The 22,771-nt window shown below is 33.3% G+C and overlaps 1 protein-coding gene across 1 annotated transcript in view; it reads left to right on the top strand.

Annotated features, from left to right (window-relative positions):
* The first annotated feature begins 224 nt into the window (after window positions 1-224).
* LOC118191574 (uncharacterized) overlaps window positions 225-22,771 on the top strand; it is a 208,165-nt gene continuing 185,618 nt past the window's right edge. The window contains exon 1 of the mRNA XM_085810669.1: window positions 225-341. Within this exon, the coding sequence (XP_085666795.1) occupies window positions 258-341 (84 nt within the window). The 5' untranslated portion in view covers window positions 225-257. The remainder of the gene's footprint in view (window positions 342-22,771) is intronic.

Here is a 22,771-nt window from a genome sequence, read left to right as displayed (position 1 = left end):
TATTTGAATTAATGACCTGGATAAAGTTACAGTTGGGGATTGTTTTTTGGAGTACTTCCAACTCGTTTAAACTTCTCAATGATTAGAAGTCTTTAGACTGAAGTTTTTAGCGTCAGGAAACTTCTCATTCGCGAATCGCGCTGTGTTTGCGGCCGTGATGGACCGCCTTTTGCGCCGACGCGAACTTGGACAGAGCAGTGCGAAGACTGAGTGTCAGGGACTCCGCTATCCGGCAGCGCGTCAGGAAGACATTCAGGATGCTCTGGACAGAGATTATCCTGCTCTTGACCCTCCATATGAAGATCACCGAGTCCTTTGGGACGAGATTTAAAAAACTCCAGGTGAGAATCATTTCTATTTTCCTCAAAAATAAATCCTAGTTTGATGAAGAACTTACCATTCAAAGATATCTTTCCTGCTTTTTTTTTAATCTTTCCTAAATATTCATCACCTTTTTTTCGGAAAAATAAGCAAATGATAAACGAGGAAATAATTTATAAAATTTTAATGCAAATGCCATATTTCTGATTCGCTATTCTTTTTTCAACTAAATAAATATTTGTCCATATGTGTCTTTATGTGAAAAATTTTTTATTCTGACTACTGAAAGGAATTTCAATAGTCAAAAAAACAATGATTTCTTTTAGAAAGTCTAAACATTTAAATTTTAAACTAATTTTTCAAAATACTTTTTTGTCTAGCAAAAATCATGGCCCTCTATTGGTTATTTAAAATTAGTATACGATCTCAGATTATCTTACAGATTTTACAGAAAATTCTATGCATTCTCAGTGGTAATGGTACGGTTCCTTGGTAAAAAAAGCTAAGGATTATTATGAAGTAACTTTTAAATGCTCTATTTGAACTGAAATATACTATTTTGTCTTTATGAGTGCAGAGTCTGTTATGGGTATAGAAAGAGTCTGTTATGGAGTAGAAAATAATGTTAATAAAATAACTAACAATTTCATATAGGAAATGAAAATCGTGTGCTAACTTATCATTACTCGGGTGTTAGGATGATAATTTACACATCTTTACAACGCATCTTAGGTTGTACTCGAAATAAATGTTCTCCAATCAAAAAATGAATATTTATATAACATAAGGTAAGAAGTATGAATACATGTCCCTGTACTTATATTGAAATTAAATCATGTATACTCGTTCGTACATTTGTTAATGTAATAAACATATGACTTACGTATGTATATTATCTAAAGCTATTAAAATTTTTGAGTATTTTAATATAGGCATAAGTTATTTAATTATACTATCTGATCATGTGAAATTTTCACATTTCATCTTAAAATGCGTTTCGTTCGAAAAATTCTGGTAAAAAAATTTTAAAATAATCATCAGGTTTGTTTTTATGTAACTAACTTACTGTCATGATTACGCTGCCACTTACTGCACAGCCGAGTGCATTGTTAATGCATAATAGAAGACTAGAGTCGGAAAATTGTAGTAAATTTTGGCTTGTGAAAAAATGAAGAAAAATATTTTAATTAAATTAAAATGAAGTAGAAAACAACATGACATTATTATAGAATTTGAATAAAACTACAGGATGATCTGATATAGAGCACTATTCTTCAGAACCCAAAATTTGTAAAGAGGATGGAGGAGCAACGATTAAATTTATTTGCAAGTCAATGGGCAGGGCAAAGAGAAAATGAAAATAATGCCATTCTACGAGAAAAACAGTGATGAAACATGAAAAAAACTAAGATATTTTTACTTTGAAATTACTACATTACTATTTTGAAAACGTTGGGAATAGTGGATCGAAATTAATGCTACTAAATCAAGAAAATTTTCGCGAATGTGAAAGGCTTCAAATGAAATCTACTTCACCAACTGAAGAATATTTGTGGGCAATTTTTGCAGGACAAAAGTCAAAACTGTTTTTAAGCGACCAACTGAGATTAGCTATGGAAGATTTGTTTATTTTTATCTTCCATTATACGATTATTATTTTTTTTGGCAAAACTTTGGTATTCTTTCTCTTTGGTTGATTTACCAATGATAAAAATGCTATAAATTCCCGAACACTTAAAATCAGGCATGGAACCTTTAAGAATATAACAACAAATTATACTGACAGGTGAGAAAATAACCTGAAAGATTAACTTGTTATATCCAACTGTTAACTCCAACAACTTGTGGAGGTTTTATCGATTTTGAATTCCATTGATATAGCCATTCAGTTCAACTTTAAAACAAAGTGAAAACTTTAAATTTAAGTAAGACGACTCTGTCCTTTTTTTTGTATTCTAATTAACCACAATGAGATTTAATGAGTTTTTGTTTGATTTCCCCTGCAAAATAATGTTATTTTTCTGAATAATAAATGGTTTTTTTCGTTCGTGCGTTTATTGTGCTTTCAAGGGTTAAACTTCAAAATCTTCTCTTTACCAGGAACTCAATTTTTTTAAACCAGTTGTCAACGGCACAGGATTTCCTCTCACGGTTATTAATTAAGCAAGTAATTTTTCTCTTTTTCTGAACTTTAAAGACACGATTCTGATGTTGGAAATAACCACAGTAACCTTGTTGTCATTCTGTTTTATTCTTCTGTCAGTTAAAAAATTGCCTTGGTTTTCCGTAAGTTGAATGTTTAAGTCACTTTCCCATCTAAATAAAATTTTAAATAAAATTCGTTATTGTTAAAGATTTCTCTGCTTTAAATCTTGGGGCATTTGTAACATTTCTTGTCAGAGTGGCTTTTCATGTATCGGTCATATTAAAAACACGTTAAAAGTTCGTATCGAAAAACACGAATCCTATGTTCGAGAGGGAGAAATAAACAAATCTTGGACAGCTGATCATAGCTGACTACTTAAACACAATTTTGATTTTGTTTTGCCAAAATTATCTACAAAGCTAAATAATTACTGGGTTGGTTGCCAAAGTACTATAAATTACAGTTTTACGTGATATAAAAAGAATTTGATTTCTGATAAAGGCCTTTGGTAGAGAAGTAGGAGGTACAGAAAAGAAGCAAGAAAAAAATAAGATTTACGCTAAAATAAACATTGCAAAACTGTCAGCTGCGACACTGGACTCTACTCAGCTGGTAGCTTACTTGCACAGGAGGCCAATAATGTGTATAGATTAACTAATTAATCTTCTGATTTGAAACATATATAATATGTTTGAAATTTTTTAAGGATCTGCATTGTTATGCTCATCTCTCCTCTGTGGGTGAACCTTGCCGTGGTGGAAGGGCGGCTAACGGGCCCAAGACGTAGCTGCGGGTGACCTCCCAATATGGAGAGGGTTTGAGCAGATCTTGGTAGTATATTTTATCATCACACTCACAAAACAGTACTCTGCTGGGTACTCTGTCCTGGTTGGTGATGCTCGTAATCGTCTTGTTGGAACAGGTAGGCATGAGTTTTACAGCCGGTGATAGGGGTACTAAAACCTTGGGACCGGATAATTCCAAGCCTGTGCTGTTACACTTATCTTCGTTTTTCCTGCACTTCGTAAACGAAAGAACATTTTCTTGTTTTGTTGTTATTTATCTCATTTGTATGAAACAAAGGAATCAAATCTATAAATTTTACCTTGGACAAGAGACAAAGTTTGCGCGTGTCGTTTGTTTAAGCGTTTGACACCTTATAAGTGATAGTACGAATTTACCGAGCTCCGTCTAACTTATAAAGGAGAATTTCCGGGGATCGGATCTGAGGGTCTTCCACCTTTTTTTTTCTTCCACCAACCTCTCCAGAGAACTTTCAGCTCGATAGTATTCTAACCTTTTGACTGCTAACTGCTCTAAGTTGAAGCGCTTCGGTTGAGCGGCGCGAGGCCGCAGAATGACTGATCAAATAAACCTGACCTCATTCTTTCTCGTTACTAAGCAACGAATGAGGCAGGAGTATTTTGCCAGTGTTAGACATATACGATAGAACTAATTTCCGAACACACACGTGAGACCGCAGTAAACAGCCAAGTTGGACGTAGATACGCGCCCAAAGGCCACACCGATGGTTTTTGCTGGACGCACATATGCACAAATAGTAATCAAAGGCATTTATGCCGCAAACGCACTATACTCTTACAAATATCCATACCTTCTTCGGGGTTAGAACCAAGCCCTAGCGTATGCAGTCGGCTAGTCTATCATTAGGTCCTCCAAGGCTATGCGGTCAACCCAACAGCAGTCGGCTCGCCTACCCAATGCTAAAAGAGTGATTAAAAGAGTTTTTCTAGTTGAAGAGTATTTAACAGCAAATATACTGCCTTAGAGTCAAAATGTAACATTATGAAATAGTGAGTAGAATGGGATGAAATCTGGCTGATACATAGAGAATGAATGTAGCAAAGTGATTTTTTAATTTCAAAATACAGTACTACGATCGAATATGCAGGTTGGTCAGTAGCAAAAGTAGAACTCCGAGGGGTATTGATTACGGTAAAAAAGGAGACAAAATTCCTAGGAATGTTTTGCTATCACATTCCTTCCCCATATCACCTCCCTAAGAAGTAAATGTCTTAAAACTATGAATATTTTGAAAGTCTTATCAAATACTTCATGGGAAGCCGATAGAAGCTCAATGCTGCTTATTATTTATTTATTTATTTAGGACGCAGTCCGGCCCGCCTGACGAGCGAAGCTCGTCTTATGACATGAAGGAGATGCGCCCATATTACATTACATAACAAAAAAAAAAAACAAAAAAAAAAAAAAATACAATACAATAAAAATAGAATACGATAAAAATGCAATACAATAGCAAATCAAGCTATAAAACAAAGAAACATCGTCTTACAGTTTTTATAATACAAAGCTATAAAAACCAGTATGACATCACATTATGAGATAATAAAGAACTAACAAGTAAATAAGGAGTTAGTGCGACATCACGTAGAAACAAAACAAATAACGAGTTAATACGACATTAAAAACAATATAAAACAGACAAAAACTAATGCCAAGCAAGATTTCAAAGTTGTACAAACAGTCAAAAGTTGAACTTAAGCCACAATTCCAATTCTTTCTCTATTTGAATTAAAAAATTTCATGATCTCTCGAGCAGTTTTATAATTCTCCCTATCATATAAATCTTCTGTAGTAGTGATCCTAAAATCTTGATGGAATGAAAAGGTTAGAGCACATTCACACAAAAAAAGGTTTATTATTTCCTAATGTTTTGCAAAAAAGACAATTCTGATTTGCCTGAATACCATATCTGTGCAAATAAAACGGGAAACCACCATATCCCGTAATCAATTGGCCGCATTCTCCCTTTTATTTTAAAAAATCTGAAAATTTTCTTGTTTCTCTCCGAATTATTTCAGATATTGCTTCAACTATTAATTCCCATACCTTCTAAGACGGAACATGCAATCCTCTTAGAGCCAGGAATCTCTATTTCCATTAAAGAATTATCATTTGCAGCCTTTTTTAGCTAAAGCGTCCGCCCTCTCGTTTTCGGTATGACCTATATGTGCTTTAATCCATGAGAATTTAATTCTACATCCTCTATTATTCAGCTCGTAAAATAGATTCTTCATTTCTTTATAAATATCATTATAATAATCAGGGCAGGAAAGAACCTGTAAGGCAGAAAGACAGTCAGAAAATAACATTATCTCACAATGTGCATTCAAATGTTTATATGTCCATTTTAAATATAGTATAGCGGAAAGTTCTACTGAATTCTATGCGTTCAATCTCAATCTGCCACTTCCAAATTCGGTGCCAAAATATACAACAAAAGCAGCACCCAGACTCTCGCCCATTCCCGAACCATCAGTATATATATATATATCATATTCGTGGATTATAGGAATGTCTCTAATAAAAGTTATGGCGAATCGATCTCTGGAATGAATACAATCAATGTTGAACCTTTCAAAAGCAAACTTTGTTACAATCTTTTGGTCACATGCTAAAAAGGCCAATCTTCCAGAGCTCAATAGAAATTTATTATAAAAACAAACGTATGACAACGAGAGAGCTTATCTACAGATCCCTTATCCTATCAATGCTGCTTATCTACAGATCCCTTATCCATTCCAAACTTAACTACGGAACAGTCATTTACGGGTTAGCAAGGCCTTCCGTGCTTGCCAAACTTGATCCGGTCCACCACCAAGAAATTCGGATCTGCACTTGTGACTTTAGAACTTCTCCATTGGAAAGCCTGTATGTGGAAAGCAACGCGATATCCCTGAATTTAAGACGTGAGTATCTTTGTCTCAAGCACTATTTTAAAATCATGCCACAAATCCAGAATCCCAACCGTCTACATTTACTTAATGATTCATGCTCTCGTTTATATCAGGCACGCCCGTCATGTATCCCATCGTTTGGTTTAATAGTTAGCATCTTACTCGAAGAGTATAATATGACTAATATAAATACATATCTGGAAAATACTTTTGAGATGCCACCTTAGGGAAGATTGGAAAATTCAGTCTTTAAGACCCCTTCCAAACACTGGGATAAATCTAGTACAAGTGATGTCATTTACAGGCAGATCTTTGCGGAACATAGACATAAATACAGAAATTATATCCCTCTCTATACAGATGGTTAAAAATGCCGAGATCACGTTGGTGCAGCATTTGTAAGTAGAAAGGACTGTTCTAAGCTTTCGATTACACCCGGCTTGCTCCGTTTTTACCTGTGAACTTACTGCAGTTTATCAGGCTCTAACGTTTCTGTCTAAACAACGTTTTCTGACCTCTTTCAAAGAGCCTAACTATAATTCACATTCCAGTATTATAATTCTGAAGCTTAATCAGACTCTAAAATACCAAGGATATCAGATTCTTTATTCTTGGATCCCTAGCCACGTTGGTACTTTTGTATATACATTTGTATTTTGTATATACTTTTGTAAATACTTTTGTATTCGCTGTTTTTACCCTTTGTTTGGCGCAGATAACCTCGTAAGGTTTTGTACCAGAAACTACTATCAACCAACTTCTTGCGGCGATACAAAAGCAGCTCTTCGAGGTACAGATGAAATCAACATGCAGGTAATGTCTTGAGGGATCGATGATCAAGTTCATCTTCCAAAATAAAGAAAGAGATGACCAGTCACATCCTACAATTTCTGGATCAGTGTCAAATCCGGACTCTTCGACGGCCATGGAGAATCTGAGTTCATTACAGGGATTGTCTACTGATGTGCAGTTTACGAAAACTCATCTCTTATCTAGTGCAAAATAAACAGTTTTCAAAGCATAAACCGAAACAGAAATTTCAAGTGATGTATTGTTTGTAACAGTATGGGGGTGTCATTTATTGAAATAATTTACAATTAATATTCTTTTTGGAATTTCCAAAAATTCTGAAAGTTTGATGAACGAGATATTTGGTTTATCTAGTAGTTACGTCAGATTTTAATAGGGAAAATTTTGATTTTTATGCCTAAATTAGGCGTTATACGTTTGTAATTGGTTCATCAATCCCCTGGCATACTGAAGGGTTCATTTAAGATTTGAAGCTAATATCCCAAAGTCAAGCCGGTTTAAGTTGTTTTTTTAATTAACTTTCGCAATGCGCACAATGGTATCCGCTAAAGGGAGGGATGCCCTATAGAGAATTTTTTGATGGAAACTGTCTCTATCTATGTTACACGCAAGGAAAACCAAAGAAACTTCCATACAATCTAGCCCTTTCGTCGGGATTCGAACCACGGATTACACCACTAGTTCTCAGAGGCTTTACCGCTTGGTCGCTGGTGAGCCCGTTTAAAGTTCTCCATTACCAACCACATAGGAGGATACGATAACAAGCTGCAAAATCTCGATTCTTTATTATGACTGTTTGCATTCAAATTTTAGTCCCAAAATTTGAGAAAACTGCGTGTTGTTCGAATATACAGTAACATTTTGAAATACCATAAAAAATAATATACTAAGTGTTACTTCAATTAAGAGATGAGGATTCTGAAGCTACCTAAATCTCAGCTGATCTAATCCGTTATAATAATTTATCTCAAACTGCATAGTAGATTAATTTAGCTTTTAAGATTTTAAGGTTTTAACTTAAGGTTAATTCAGATGATAAACTTAGGATTTTGATATTTGATATTAACGGTATTATTTATTTATTAACTGGAAACTTCATATATTCCACGGTTGCGAGAATAAGCAATTTTCTCTTCCCAAATACGCGCGATTATATGTTAGTCTTAAATTTATAATGCGAGCTGTGTTCGTTTGCGCCCACCACGCTGAGTTATTGTAATGCGAGCTGAGCTCATTGATGGTCATCAAAAGGTTAAGAAAGTTGAAAAGTTAAATTTGTTTAATCGATTTATTAATTATTGAAAATTTCAAATATTTCTGAATATTCAATGTGTAAATGCATAAAATCAACAATGTATAAAACTAAGATCAACTGCTCATTGAAAAACAAATTCATAAAATTCAACCATTAGCGAAACGGATGCACTAGCTATATGAAATGACTTTTATAATAGTCGAAATGTTTTGTTTAAATTTTTGAAGAAAGTTGTATCACAGCAAAATAAGTTATTCCCAATCTAATTTGTTAAAGAATTTTCTTTTATGATCCAAATTACAGCAGGATATTCATTATCAGTATAACACAAGATAACCGGCTTTTAAAAACAATGTTTCTTTACAATAATCTTGATATATTTCGACGCAACAAACTTTACTACCACTTAAACCTCTGTTATATATATATATATAATGAGCGAAATACCACTGACTTATCACGAGTTCTCCGAAACTGTATACCCGATTCACTTGAAATTTTGCATAGTTACTTATTCTACGATGTAGACGCGCACTAAGAACGGATTTTACATAAATCCTGTCCAAAATGGACTTTTGTTATACAATAGAAGTTTCTCATACATTTGGTTTTCAAATCCAAGTTCAGGATTTTCTTTTATTGTTGCCCAAACTAAATATGAAATACAATGTTGCCAATAAATGCATTTTCCTTTAAAATTATTAAATTGGTCGACGAAATCGACGAAGGCTTGTGTATGAAAAATGAAAGAACAATGTTGGATGCGTTCTTTCAGTATAGTGAATATTTGTACAGCTGATGAAAGTACCAACTCGATCTATAAATGTTCTAATAGAAACCGTCAAATAAAACATTCAGGAAGGGTCTAGCATATATTATGATTGGAAAGAGTGTTGCATTATAAAAAGAGAAGAGAAGGGATTTTAACAATTCAGGAGTAATGTACAAGTCTCATTTTATAGACCTGGAAAATAGTGTATCACCTGCTTCAAAATTCTAAATAGTATTAAAAGTTTTTCTCCCTGTAGTATGTTAAAAAAGAGTAACTTTTTAATATCTGCATGCATGTATTACACACACACATTGCTTTGATATTTAAATTAAATGTTTTCGGTTTAGGATATTGTTTCTCATTAAAATAGTTGTTTCTTTTTTGTGTAATCTGTAAAATTCACCACATTGTAAAAGTCACACATTTTGCGTAATATTCGCCACATTCGTACTTAAGTAATTCTGTTTTTCTTTTTGATTTTAATTGTTTTCTGGTTATTTTCGAAGGGAATAGCGAATGACGTTTCGAGTTCTTTATTCGTTCGTTGAGTAATTTTTAATCATTACTTGTTCAACTGATGTACCTAAATATTCAAACACAGGAAGTAATACAAGATATCATAAATTAAAAATTCAAACTGTTATATATGAACCAGTAGCATAGTCCAACAAAAGAAGGTTTTCGGCAAAACTATCTATAGCACATTATTAAAACTCTCATTGCAATTTTGAGTCATTTCATGCAAACATTTTGAGAGTAAGCCTCTATCACACAGATTCAAATATATAGACTTAATAATGTTCAAAAGAGATTCTGGAATATCAGAAGATATACCTGAAATTTTCTATCTGCTTTGCACTGCTCTTTTGATATTCACTACTCCTACTTGGCACTCTCCGTAAAATTTCTTTTTTACTTTTAGTTCAGCAATGGGAAAATGCAGCAATAATTACTGAATGCAGATTCTGTAAATTATCAACATTGCTTCAGATAGCAGTTCCAAAATAATTCGGTAATTTATCCGTTAATTTGCCTTTTCCACTTAACCCTTTTTTGTCTTTTTCCAGTTTTCGCAAACAACCAAACAATTATTGTCAAGGAAAAGAAAAAGGTGTAGAATTAAAAAAGAATGATTTAGTAGAATTCGCATGCAAACGAGTAAAAATAAAACAAGGGTAGCACTAATGTTTACTTTTAAGTTGAGCCCTTCAAATGGCACTTCCTTGTCTTTTGATTCACTTTTGATGCAGTAAATTGGCTGTATCATCTCTTCTGATTATCATAAGAATATAAGTAAATCATTTTTGGAATCTTAGGAAACTACTCCTTCAGATGGGACAATAAGAAAAATCTATTCCACCCCCTTGAAATGGTCTCTTTAACGTAGACAGATATCTTAACTTTGATCACAGCCGATATCTTTCCAGTATCAACCCAACAGGTGATTATGTCAAAGTCGAGGAATATTAGCCATTGCTGATATTGTGACAGTGCTAATTTCGTTTAGACCGGATTGTAGCGTTTTCAAGCTTTGAAGAAATCCTTCCATTTGGGGAAACAATTTGAATTTCGAACTATTCCTGGCAAATATGTTTTTAAAATCAATCGCGCGCAGTGACAAGGCGCATTTTCCTAATGAAAATGAGCATTTTCATCAAAGAAGAGCGTAACTGTAAAGAAGTGTATATGATCGGAAGCGAAATTAAGGTAAGCTGTGGTGCTAAAACTGCTTCCAGATAAATTAAGGAAATAAGCTGCACTGTAGTCCAAGAAAATATACAAGGCTTCCAGCTTGAAAGAATTGTCATTAACAAGAGGGGCAATGAATCTCCTTTGTATGTGCTGTATTTTAATACTTCCACCTTCATGATGAAGCACGAAGTTAGATCTACCGGACCAAGCAACTTTATTTTAATCGTCAGGGGTTCAGTTTTGGTATTTATGGGTGCGTTTCTTTCAGGGGTTCGTGGATTTGGAGTGATTCATGACGACACTTGATGAAGTATTAGTACACAATTTGTTAGCCAGTATTATCTAGGACAGTTCCAAAAATATATTTACAATTGTCGAAAACTACACTGAAACAATCAGTGACGCAGCCTTCAGCCTATCAGACTGTAACGGTGGAGACAGCTTCACGGCAAAGTACCAGAGTATAGCTCCCGACACTGTTTGGTCGTTATCAGATCTCAACGTACTCTCGAGACTCTCCACGCTACAACTCACGATGCACTCGATGATGAGCACTAGAGTACAGCTCCTGACTCGGTTCGGTCGTTCTCGGAACTCAACAAACTCAAAACTCGACGAGGTGCTAACTCGCGATCAACTCGATAGATTGCAAGATACTCACTCACTGACTCGCTAGACTCTCACTAAACTGACTGACTCTCCGCGTACTAACAGGGTTTAAATAGCTTTTGGCTTGTGTTCGAGAATATTCTGGTCCAAACCGGTAAAAGTTCGTTGCAGAAGGTTCTCTATCCGTTTATGATTTGGGTCCCCAAATGGGCGATTTCGCGCCAAATATGGCAACACGAAAGTCGCCTTGAGGAAAGCTATCTTACCGCCGGCTGGACATTTCGTAACACTGCCCCCTCTTAAGGACTTACACGTCCCTGGCTTATACAATCCTTGGTCAGAAGCCAAATTCGGTACAAACAAAACGTAATAAAACAACCAAATAACATAACTACAAAAAACAAATATTTACACTATTTACAAGTTATATACACAAATTAACCACATAAAATTTTAAATTATACAAATTAAGATTCAGAATGAACTTCAGTCTCAGGCTTTTATACCCGGATCAAATACTTTTTCACTGCAATTTTCCGATGTATTTCTGTTTTGCATATCACAATCTGAAGATTCACTCCTTTCAGACTTTTCATCCACATGAAGATCTGAAATAGTTTGCTCACCACTCCGTAGTTTATTCACATCATGTGTACAGGTCACCTCGGTATTTTTAGCAGTTAGTACATGCTTATTTACCTACAAATTGTGATTTCCTTTTTATAGGAGACAGCATAGGCATCTTTTATGATCTTTTGCTGTCAAAACACTTCCGTTGCAAAGTCCGTCTAGTTTTGCATTCGGATATGTTTTGTGATATACATGAATGACATTGAATTGCTCAGTTTGTCCTGTTGTTGCTCTCTTGTTGCTGCGGAGGATTTATGCTAGCCGCCTCTCACCTCTTTCGTTCACTAGCATATTTCAGCTATTGTCATCCTTACAAAATGAAGTCCCCCCCCCCAACTACCACTCTCGGAACATCCAAGACACTGCTGCACAAGAAGAGCTCGAAACATATGCCATTTCAGAAATGTTGGAGCCGTATCTTCTTGCACCCATGATCCTGCTTCTTTTAAAGCCCCTCAAAACTTTTGCCTTACTGCTTTTTATATGAACCGTAGTACTAACTATTTCTTTTCAAGATGAGAATACTTCGTTTCTATTATATTAAGCTGTACTTCACTATAACGTAGCTGCAAATCATTGTCAGTTTAGTACATGTTAATATAGGTGCCTGCAATATTTTGATCATTCAGTGTATGTTTAATATCACGAAGTTCAGCAGGGTTAAAGGTACAAATCCAAAAAATAGTTTCATCAAATTTGACAGTATTTGTGTAAGTTAGTATAAAATTATTGTCTGAAAGAGAGGAGATTACCTTTATTTCTTTTGTTTTGATTTTATAATTACTTCCTTGTTTGAATATATCTCTCTTTAACGTTTAAGAATTCACGTTTAGCATTTGGAGGAGAATTATATGGCAGAAAATGCTCTTGATATATATCATAAAAACTGCTTTCGAGGTCATTTTATTGCTTAAATTTGTTACAGCAGAAGATCTCTTCAGTCTATTTCAACTATATCAGTTTTCGTTCGTTCTATGAAAGAGAGAAATTTCATTATCACTTCTAGAGATATCAGTAAATTTGATCTTGTTTTATGGCATTTTTTTAAAAGTGATTTAAGTTCAGTTTGATAAAAATATCTACTACATTTGTACTATTTAAAGAGGAAACTGTTCCAGCAGTAATTTTAGTAATTCTAGCTTGGACTCTTTTCTAAAGAAGATTTTTTACATGTGCCTCAGTAGACGTTATATATTCCACAACAGGTCTAAATAGAGCTGTTTAGCCCTTACCAGATTTGGATGTTCTGACAAGCCTGCATTGCAAAGTTTCTGTATGATCTTGAATTTTTTAATGTTCTGTAAGCGCATTTCTTAATAAACATTTTCGTAATATGTCGGGTGAAAATGGAGAGTCGGATAATCGTGACTCTAATATTTGATATATTGTTACGAATTTGGTATTTAAAAAGCTAATGTTAGTTCAATTATAAATTAAATGGTTTTATTTCTCGCGCAGTGCAGCGAGTGACGAATATTAAAAGAAAGCTAAGCCGGAAAATTGAAAATACAAGAGCGCGTGCATTAAATAAATAAATAATCTTTTTCATTTCGAGAAAGTACTGGAAAATTCTAGCGCGTGATTTTAAAATGTTATAAAAGGAGGAAAACATCTCAGTTTGTAGTAGTTGCTTAGTTTGTTGTTGTTTAGAAAACTGCTCTTGTTGATTGTAGCGAATTCGCGGATTAGCGTTCTTTAGCTGTTTTGAATTACGTTCTATTGTACATTTGAGTAGTTAAAAGATAACTACTGTGAGCTATTGTAATACTGCATGATAATTTAAGAAAATTTAAGCATTTTTGTTGTGATAATAATAAATTGTTGTTCATTTTTCATCGGACTTGTGCATTCATTTCATAACGAACCCGTACGCACGCAACAATATTATAATTCATAAGGTATGTAACTAATAATTTTATTAATGTTGCTATTAAAACAAGTTTCGGAACTACTGTTATATGCGCCCTAAGGTCGCCAAATTTCTCGTTTTTGGCGAGAAACTCCACGCTGCCATATTACTATCTAAATTTTTTGTCTACATTTCCAACTTTAAGCCTAAAATGTTTCCAAAAACACGGATTTCGCACATACAAAAACCCCGTTTTGAACACACAATTTAAGCTAAAAAATCCGAAACAAAAACAAAAAATTTAGATAGAAAAAACGTAAAGTTTCTAACCAAAAATATTTGACAAGAATCCATGTACGCAGCAATATGTTTTAAAAAAAATCTACGATTTGCACAATCTAGGCAACGAACGAATCTACGAACTACGCACACCTCGCTTTAATAAATTAACATAACAACAATAAATTTCGAAGAATATCATGTACACAGAGTTCTGTTTCAACTTTAAAAAATATCTACGAATTGCACAATCTAGGCACTACGCACTAATCAACAAAATAAACTAAAATAAACTTCCAACAATTAAAAAAACAACAATAACGACAGAAATTCATACTGAAAAACAATGAACATAACATTCTACAAAATAAGAACAAATAATAATAATAATAATAAATAAATAAAAAAAATAAAATGCATTTACCATGAATGAATGCTTTTTCGAACAGCAGAAATACCAATTTTATTCCGCCTTTAACATGCCACCACGTAATCACTATCCTATTTATATGACAGCCAGGCATACTATCCAGAAAATTCATACTATGATTCACAAATAAATGTTCAAAACCTTCTTTTCCTAAATCCTTGTAAGATTTCCATTCATCCGAAAAAATATTTGTACCAGGCTGAATCTGCATCAGCGTTTCCCTACTTCTATCATGCACAGTCATTAAAAATAATCTCCCAGACCCTCTTTCCACACCTCCAAATACCCACTGCCCCTCAACAGGATGGTCACGATGATATTTCCTTTTGCCGAACTTCGATTCATCAACTTTCACCACTTTACCTTCCCCCCTATCTTCTCAGACACAGAGCATTATACAGAGCAGATTCGTTAGCAGCTCTAATATCGTACCTTTTAATACTAAATTTCCTTTGCACACAATCTAAAATACGCGACTGAAATCTTGCCACCACGTCTCTCATTGCAACATCGGCCGTTTCAAAACACGCACGACACGAACCAAAGAGCAATTAAAGTACTTCAGCAAAAGATTTTTCAACGTCAACAGGGTTGCCATACAACATGCAATCGCGCCAAAACCCAGCGCAGAACACATATCGCCACATTTGGTGATATTAGGGCGCATATAAGAGTAGAGCCCAAGTGCCTAATGATTAATGCTATACGCAACGTATTCAAATGAAGAATTATAATTTGAATGCCTTGTAGCACCGAGTTTGCTGCATTTTAAAAATGATATAGAATGAAAAAAAATGTTTTTATTATATAATGCGTACCCAATGAGAACTATTTTCGCCAAGAGTTCATTTAATTTTATTGCGGTATTCACCTGTTCTAAAGGAATCAGTAATACTTTTTATTTAGAACAGTTGTGATTATAGTAGTCTTCAGATGGATTTCTTCAAGCATAGCCTTTAGTTCATTTTTAGTGATTAATGGATTTTTTTAGGTGTTTTTACACTGCTTCAAACGCAAATGCGCTTGTAGGATTAGACTTGAGATTTAGACTTGAGAAACTCCATTCATAACTTAGCTTTTAAATAAATTATATTCAAGAAAAGTCTTATTTACTTTTCCTTGTCCTCCCCCCCCAAAAAAAAAAATCCTAGATGGAAATGCATGCAAGTACCTCTTCCTGAAATCATTTAATAATGGAGAAGAGTGGAGGTGCAAAATAGTCGAATATTCGGGGTAAGTAAGGTCGTTCAATAAATGCTTCAGAATTCTAAAAAGGGCTTTCGGAAATATCTTTTCGAAGTACCTCACTTTCAACTATTCGATACCGTTCCAAATTTGATCGAATTACGTGGTCGATGCTTATCTAAATAGAATTGCCCTCCCACTTTACCACTATCGCTTGCATAAAAAGAACAAGTTATGACGTCAGAAGAATCCAATTTTGCCTTTTGTAAATTCTGTTATCAATTGTTGTTCCTAAGGAGTAGCATCAAAACTATATTTAAATGGATAAAGCTAATATTGCAGTTCGTGATTTCCTTCACTTTAAATTTCTAGGCGAAAAATCGATGATGGTGCAATATTGATCTTTATGACAAGCATAAACGGAAATTGAGTCTCTAAGATTTTGATTTTCCCCCCTAAAACTTCAGAGAATATTTAAAGTAAAAACTGGCTTCAGCGGAATAAAAGAGTGTAGAATAATGAGTACAGCTAAGAAATAAATATTTATTCTCTCAGTTATAAGGTTAATTGTATAATCCTGGAAACGTTTCTATTTAGCTTATTGATCGAATAGTTGCAAATCAACTAAAGTCTCGAAAGTTTAGCATTTCTTCCCAAATGTTTTGGCTTCTTTATGATTTCTTCCACGTTAACTTCAGTAACACGATCTTTTCCTATATGAAACTGTCGAAATAACGAAGAGACTAGTATATTTCAGTGTGCCTTTTCTCCTGATAGACACAATGACCACAAAAACTAGGTCTTCAGAATTCGACTCCTGAACCTCGTAATAGCCAATTTCCCTCATTATACTAACCGGTTATTATTTCATTGAAAAGAGTAATGGAGTTTAATTTCACCCAAAACCAAATACTATGAAACTAGGATATTTCTTTAATAAATTGCATTTATTTAAAGTTACGATGTTTCCTTTAATGCATATAAGGAACTCGTATTCTTGGTATCTTTGTATATTTTGTAATACATTATTGGTAATTGGTAAATGGTTTCTAGCTGACTTTGAAAATAAGGGTCCACAACAGGATCTTACAAAAAAGATCTTTCAACCTCAAATTCGCAATTTTTCTGGAGGGGGGAATAATATATGTGAATTCACTCTTCTAAAAGTACGAAACAGTAGAAGAATTAGCAGCTAATATTCTATAAATAAACAGTAAAATAATTTTAAAAAATACGGCATTTGGCCATACAGTACTGTTGGCAACATCCAGAACTTCCGAACTCAGTTTGTGGAACACTAGGCCTATATTTTCTTGACTTAAAGCTATTGGAAGAAAGGATTTCTGAAGAGAGGGAAATCCTAACAGAAAGTTAAATTAATGGCAATTAGAAATATTTTGCTTGTTTATTTTATTTCATATACAAGAATTTAGCTGTTTTTTAACATAATATCTTTCATTTTGAAGATATAGAATTAACTGCACGTTTTAAATGTCAGTGCTTAAAATAGCAAGTAAACACAGCTCCAGTATTTTCAATCAAATTTTACTATAAATGAAATTGTTAGAAAATGAGAGAAATGCAAAAAAATATCCGTAGAGAATACTTGACTATATTGTTTGAATATGTTTGTTTCGAACACAAACTCAGATTAGTAATAAAACACAGAATCGGTCAAATTTCATTGAAAATACAATGAAAAGCTTAGTTTACTAGCAAAAATATTACTTCAATTCTTTAGCTAGAGTGAAACTTGGTTTCATTCAGGCAATTGTAATAAAAAATTAAGAGCAAGACCAGAAGTTGTTAAATCAATAAAAGGTAATTATATTTTCAATCGGTTAGTATAAACATATTGTTACGAATTTTATATTTAGATAGCTAATTTTAGTAGAATTATAATTAATATTGTTGTGTTTCGCCGTGCAATGCAGCAGGAGGCATTGTAAGGAAAGCTATGCCGGAAAAGTAAAAATACAAGAGTACGTGCATTTAACATTTAATAAATAGGTATCTCTTTAAGTTGTATTGGAATTGAATAAAAGTAATTGACCACTATTTTAGTTGTAACCGTAATTTGATCCTCTTATTGCTTTCGAGAAATCTCGAGATGCAGAAAATGCTAGAACTATCTCGCGCGGCCGGTTGAAAACTATTTAAAGCTGGAGACGGACATCTCTGCTCAGTAATTTTGTTGGTTGCTTAGTTATTGTTGTTGCTATTCGTTTAGTTCCGCGGGAACTGAGATATCTCAATTAACTTTCTCTTTGAATGCGTTGTGCATTGCGTTTTTAGTAGTTTGCGATTTAACTACTGATTATTACTGCCTGATATTGTGAACACTTGTGCGAATATCTCTTGGGAAAATTTCAGAGTTCTGATATGTTTCCTTTGATAAGAATAGATTTTATTAACATATTATTGGACTTGTGCATTCAATCTATTATGAACCCGTACGAACGGAACAATGTTAAGAAGTAATGTTTGAGTCAAAATAGGGACATTTTTCAAAAAAATGTTCTTATCGTCTTTCAGTATTAAATGAAAAATATGCTAATTTATATGTATAAAGAAATAAGTCTGTGTGTTTGTTCTCTAATAACTCATTCACTACTATAACTATCGTCATTAAACTTTCTACAGTTCTTTTCTGGGTCCTGGAAAAGGTCGATGTTCACTTAAAAGAAAGAAGCTAAAATTAGAGGTATTAATTAAAAATGATGAAAACGCTAATTTTTGCCCTCACTTTCCGAGTAGCAACAGTCTCGCACGCTGAAGATAAAATTCTGCTTTATTTCGAGAATTGTTGCCATAGAGTTCGTTAATAAAAAATTTCTAAGTTTTACAATGAAATAAAAATAGCATTGCCAAACATTAAATACATTATTCCTGATTCCAAAAATTTGTGGGAAGCCATTTCGACTATTCCCAACTTCGTACGACTTTAATCAGCCGAGATATTAATTAAAAAATCTCAAAATACTAATTTTCGCACTTATTTTTGGGAGTGGCAACAGTCTCTCGTGTTGGAGATAAAAATGCTTTATTTCCAAAAGTGCTGCTATTGTTCTCTTCCAAATCGTAGAGTTTGTTAATCAAAAATTTGTAAGTTTTACAAAATCTATACATATAAAGAAGAATGTCTACTTGTGTGTTTGTTTGTTCGCGTTATTGATTTCTGATCAATTATGATAATTTTTTTGTCACATTTAATCGACTTAAGCTGAATATAGGTGAAATATTGGATGGAAATTGAGCTTTTACGACCATTTGATTAGAAAGACGAAAATCATTAAAAACTGCTTGCATTGTTGCTGATATAATGAGAGAGAAATAGTTTATTTTTCTATCGAAATTTTTTATTTGGGCTCTGTATCGCATCAACCTGAAAAATGTATGAGTAGGAATCGTAATTTTTGCATCTTTATTAGAGAAGGATTACAGCGGCATTGTTTTCTCTGTTGTTACACACATTACTCTTAATCTAACTTAACTGGCATCGAGTACTTCCGCTAGTATTAAATAAATAAAATAATTTCTTATAAAATACCGTATATTAACAATAAATATTTCGTTAAATTATGGATAATAGCAAACAGTTAGCGTAATAAATTTAAAAAAATTGCATAGGGCATTATAATTTTTTGCCTATCTGCAAATTCATAAAAAAAGGCGAAAAAATACTTTATCAAGTTTGATAGGTTATTTACGGCAGAGTTTCTTAAATTATGGGTCCCAACCTCCAAGGGGGTCGCGTTACCTGCAGCAGAGGGTCGCCAAAAATTTTAGCAGTTTTGATATTTGATTGCTTAAGTGTTTAATTAAAATAATGCTTTTTTGAAAATGTGGCCTATTTTAGATCAGGTCAACTAAAATGTGTTAAAAGTTCGTTTAAGTTACCTAGTACGTTGGATCATTATATGTAGTTCATATCAATATTACTTGTTATGTATGATATTTGTACATAATTTTATTTGCTAAGGATGATTAAATATCATATGTTCTCAAAGGGCTGCAAGAGTTCAATATTAAATAAAGTAGTGCAATTTGAGATGCATATCTTAGGTTAGAATGAATGCATTGAAATTTCTCAAAATAATCATTATGTTGATTCATTAATTCATTATATGGAATTCATATCAACATTATCTGTCTCGTATGCTGCTTATGCGTGGTTTTGTTTGCAAAATGCAATAAAAGGAATTACATTATTCTCAAAAAGCTATAAGAATTCAGTGTTAAATAAAATAATGTCAATTTGGAATGCGTATCATTTGGCTTAAGTTTGAATAAATATGTCAAAAAGCTTTGAGATCCTCAAAAAATAATGATGACAATGATTAGAAATTTTTATGTTCCAAGTTGTTGAAAGAAGACAAGCCTTAAGCTTTATGGCTGAACATTAATTCTATATGTATTTTAAACTTCGTTTTTAGTTTTCCTTCCTTGTTATAATTCGTATTTAAATAATAGTTAAGGTGTAGGTATTCTTCTCTGTAATTAAAAGTAATTAGAATTCTATGTACCTTGTTAAAAAGTCAAGGTTGTGTTAAGTATACTACAGAGCCTACTAATACTGTTTCGTAATAAGGGGAGGAGGGGGGGAAGGGGGGTGCTGAATCATATGAATAAATGGTAATACCTGCAAATAATTTGAAACTGCAACATATTATTAGTATAGATATTTGATTGAATAATTTTGCTCTTTACACTGTATCCAGTTATTCTGATAACAGCTAACATTTCTGTTTTAAATACATTATTTTCATTGTCAGAAAGTCTATTCCATTGATACTTAATAAAATCATCTTCCAGTAGAACAAACGATCCTCCCAAATTATCATTAATTCTAGAGCCATTGATATAGTTTCTAAGTATTCTCTGGTAAATGTTCAGATTATGATTATTTATTATTTTTATTAACGAATATACTTTTAGATATCCATTATATGCTGGATGAATGTTGCCAGTTATTTGAAGTTGAGACATTTTCATAATAAAGTGGATTAAATACTTTTCCGGCATAGCTTACGGGCTTTCTGAGTTGTAGAATAGTTATGAGAATGGTTTCATCCTGTGTTCGGATATATAATGGAAGTAAATCTGCAAGTGCATTAGCTGCAGGACTGAAGTGGTCACGGGCGCTGAATAGTAGTATGAAGGTTGAATACCTAATACATGTTTATTTTTTTCTGTTTTGAGTAAAAAATGCCTAAATAGTAGCTGCGTTAGTAAGTAATTTCTATTACAGTGATAACTTCTTCTATATATAAAGGGTTCAAACGCCCTGAAGATTTTTAATAAATTCTGGAATTACTTTTGTTCTCATTTTTTAGTTTTGCATATGCGGTATCCAACGGAACTTTTCATCCCATACTAAATCTAAATAATATTTAATTCGTTTCTTATTGAGCTTAAAAATAGGGTAATACTTCATTTTTTCCTAAGGTTTGCTAATTATTAGAGCTGAAGATTTATTTTCTGAGATGACTAATGCGTATTTGTAGCACAGTGCATCGAACAAGTGAACAATTTTATTGGATGATTTTAAGCTGCTGTCTGGTGTTACTTTTAACAACAAATACTGTACTACCTGCATAAGCTAATACAGTAGCATAGTTTGCCCAATCAGCTGAAACATTCTGTTAAAATTGATATTCCTGAATACCAGATCCTTGAGAACATTATTTTGTTTGTTCCCTTCTTATTATTATTCTGTTATTAAGAATGATAAGTAATTCACGGTCCTTCAGGCAGTTTAAGGTAATTTCAAGTAAATTTTAGAATCCAGTGTGCTTCTTTAAGCTCTTTTATTGTAAGCCACAAAACTGCCAAAGCTTATTAAAAGCTCTTTTAATATCTAGGTTAAAGATAACGTTGTAAATTCGTGCTTTTTCATCAATTACTTCTTTCATCTTAGAAAGTGCACGCAGAGTCATGTATCCTGTGTGAAATCCATACTGGCAGTCATTTAAAAATTTATTTCTGTTAATTTGATTCTAGGGATGATAAGTTTTTGATATATTTTATCTGAAACAGAAAGAAGGCAGATCGGTCTGAAAGACTGAGGATATACAGGTGTTTTTATGTTTTTCAGACACATATAACTTGGCCTAATTTGAAAATTTCAGGTAATACTTTGTACTCTAAGAATTTATTAAATAGTTAAAGAAAAATTTAGAGCGCGCCTGAAGTACTATTTTAATTTTCTTTTGTAATATAAGCCATTTGAATTAAATTTCTGAACTAAATTCCATTTTGAATTAAATTTTTCCAAATTTTTATGATGTAGGTATTAGAATAAAGTTGAATTTATGAATACACAGGAGGACGCACAAAATGTCATACCATTCAATCACCTCACAAAGTTTTAATATTATAGGGCCTATGATATAAGACTGTAAGCCTAGCGTATCATCAGCCATCAGTCATCGGTGTAGGGCTTGCAAGAATGAGTGGGAGTGAGGAGGAAGAGTGACTGGCAAAGTGGTGGCCAGGTGGGCTCGAAGATGCAAATGAAACGCAGTATGCTCCGATACTTTCCGTGTATAGTTTGTGGCTTTTGGATTGAGAAAAGGCTTTTGAGTTTTTTGTTATCTACTTTTTAACATTATGCCCCTTAAATGCATTATTTAATTTACCTATTTAAATTATGTTTTTTATGCCTGCCATCCGAACATAGAACAAGTACTTCAATCAATACTGAATGTTAAAACCGCGTATTCAGGTACTTTGTTCATGAAAAATCCAGTATTTATCAGGAAAATGTTAGTACTGGATTTTAATTTGCCGTGAAACAGCAACTTGTAAGATGGCGGATAACGGCTGGTTGAATGTTGAACAGAATGTAAAAGTTGTAATTATTTTTGAAGAAACAAGGATTTGGTAGTGACGCATAGAAATTTCGTGCTCACTCTGGTACAAGACGGACTCCTTGCAAATGGACTATTCACAGACTTTGTCAGCAATTAAAAGCCACCGACGTTGTGATGGAGAAGAGTAGACAGGGTCTATTAAGTGTTTGCACATCTGAAATAGGTAGTAGTCTTCCTTTCATAAGCTTAAACGTTCATG

This window comes from Stegodyphus dumicola, chromosome 2 (assembly GCF_044657685.1).
Source record: "Stegodyphus dumicola isolate Sdum_Otavi_A_Nest chromosome 2, ASM4465768v1".
Lineage (NCBI taxonomy): Eukaryota > Metazoa > Arthropoda > Arachnida > Araneae > Eresidae > Stegodyphus > Stegodyphus dumicola.
The sequence above is the reverse complement of the archived record's forward strand: the minus strand, read 5'-3'. Positions and strand labels throughout refer to the sequence as shown.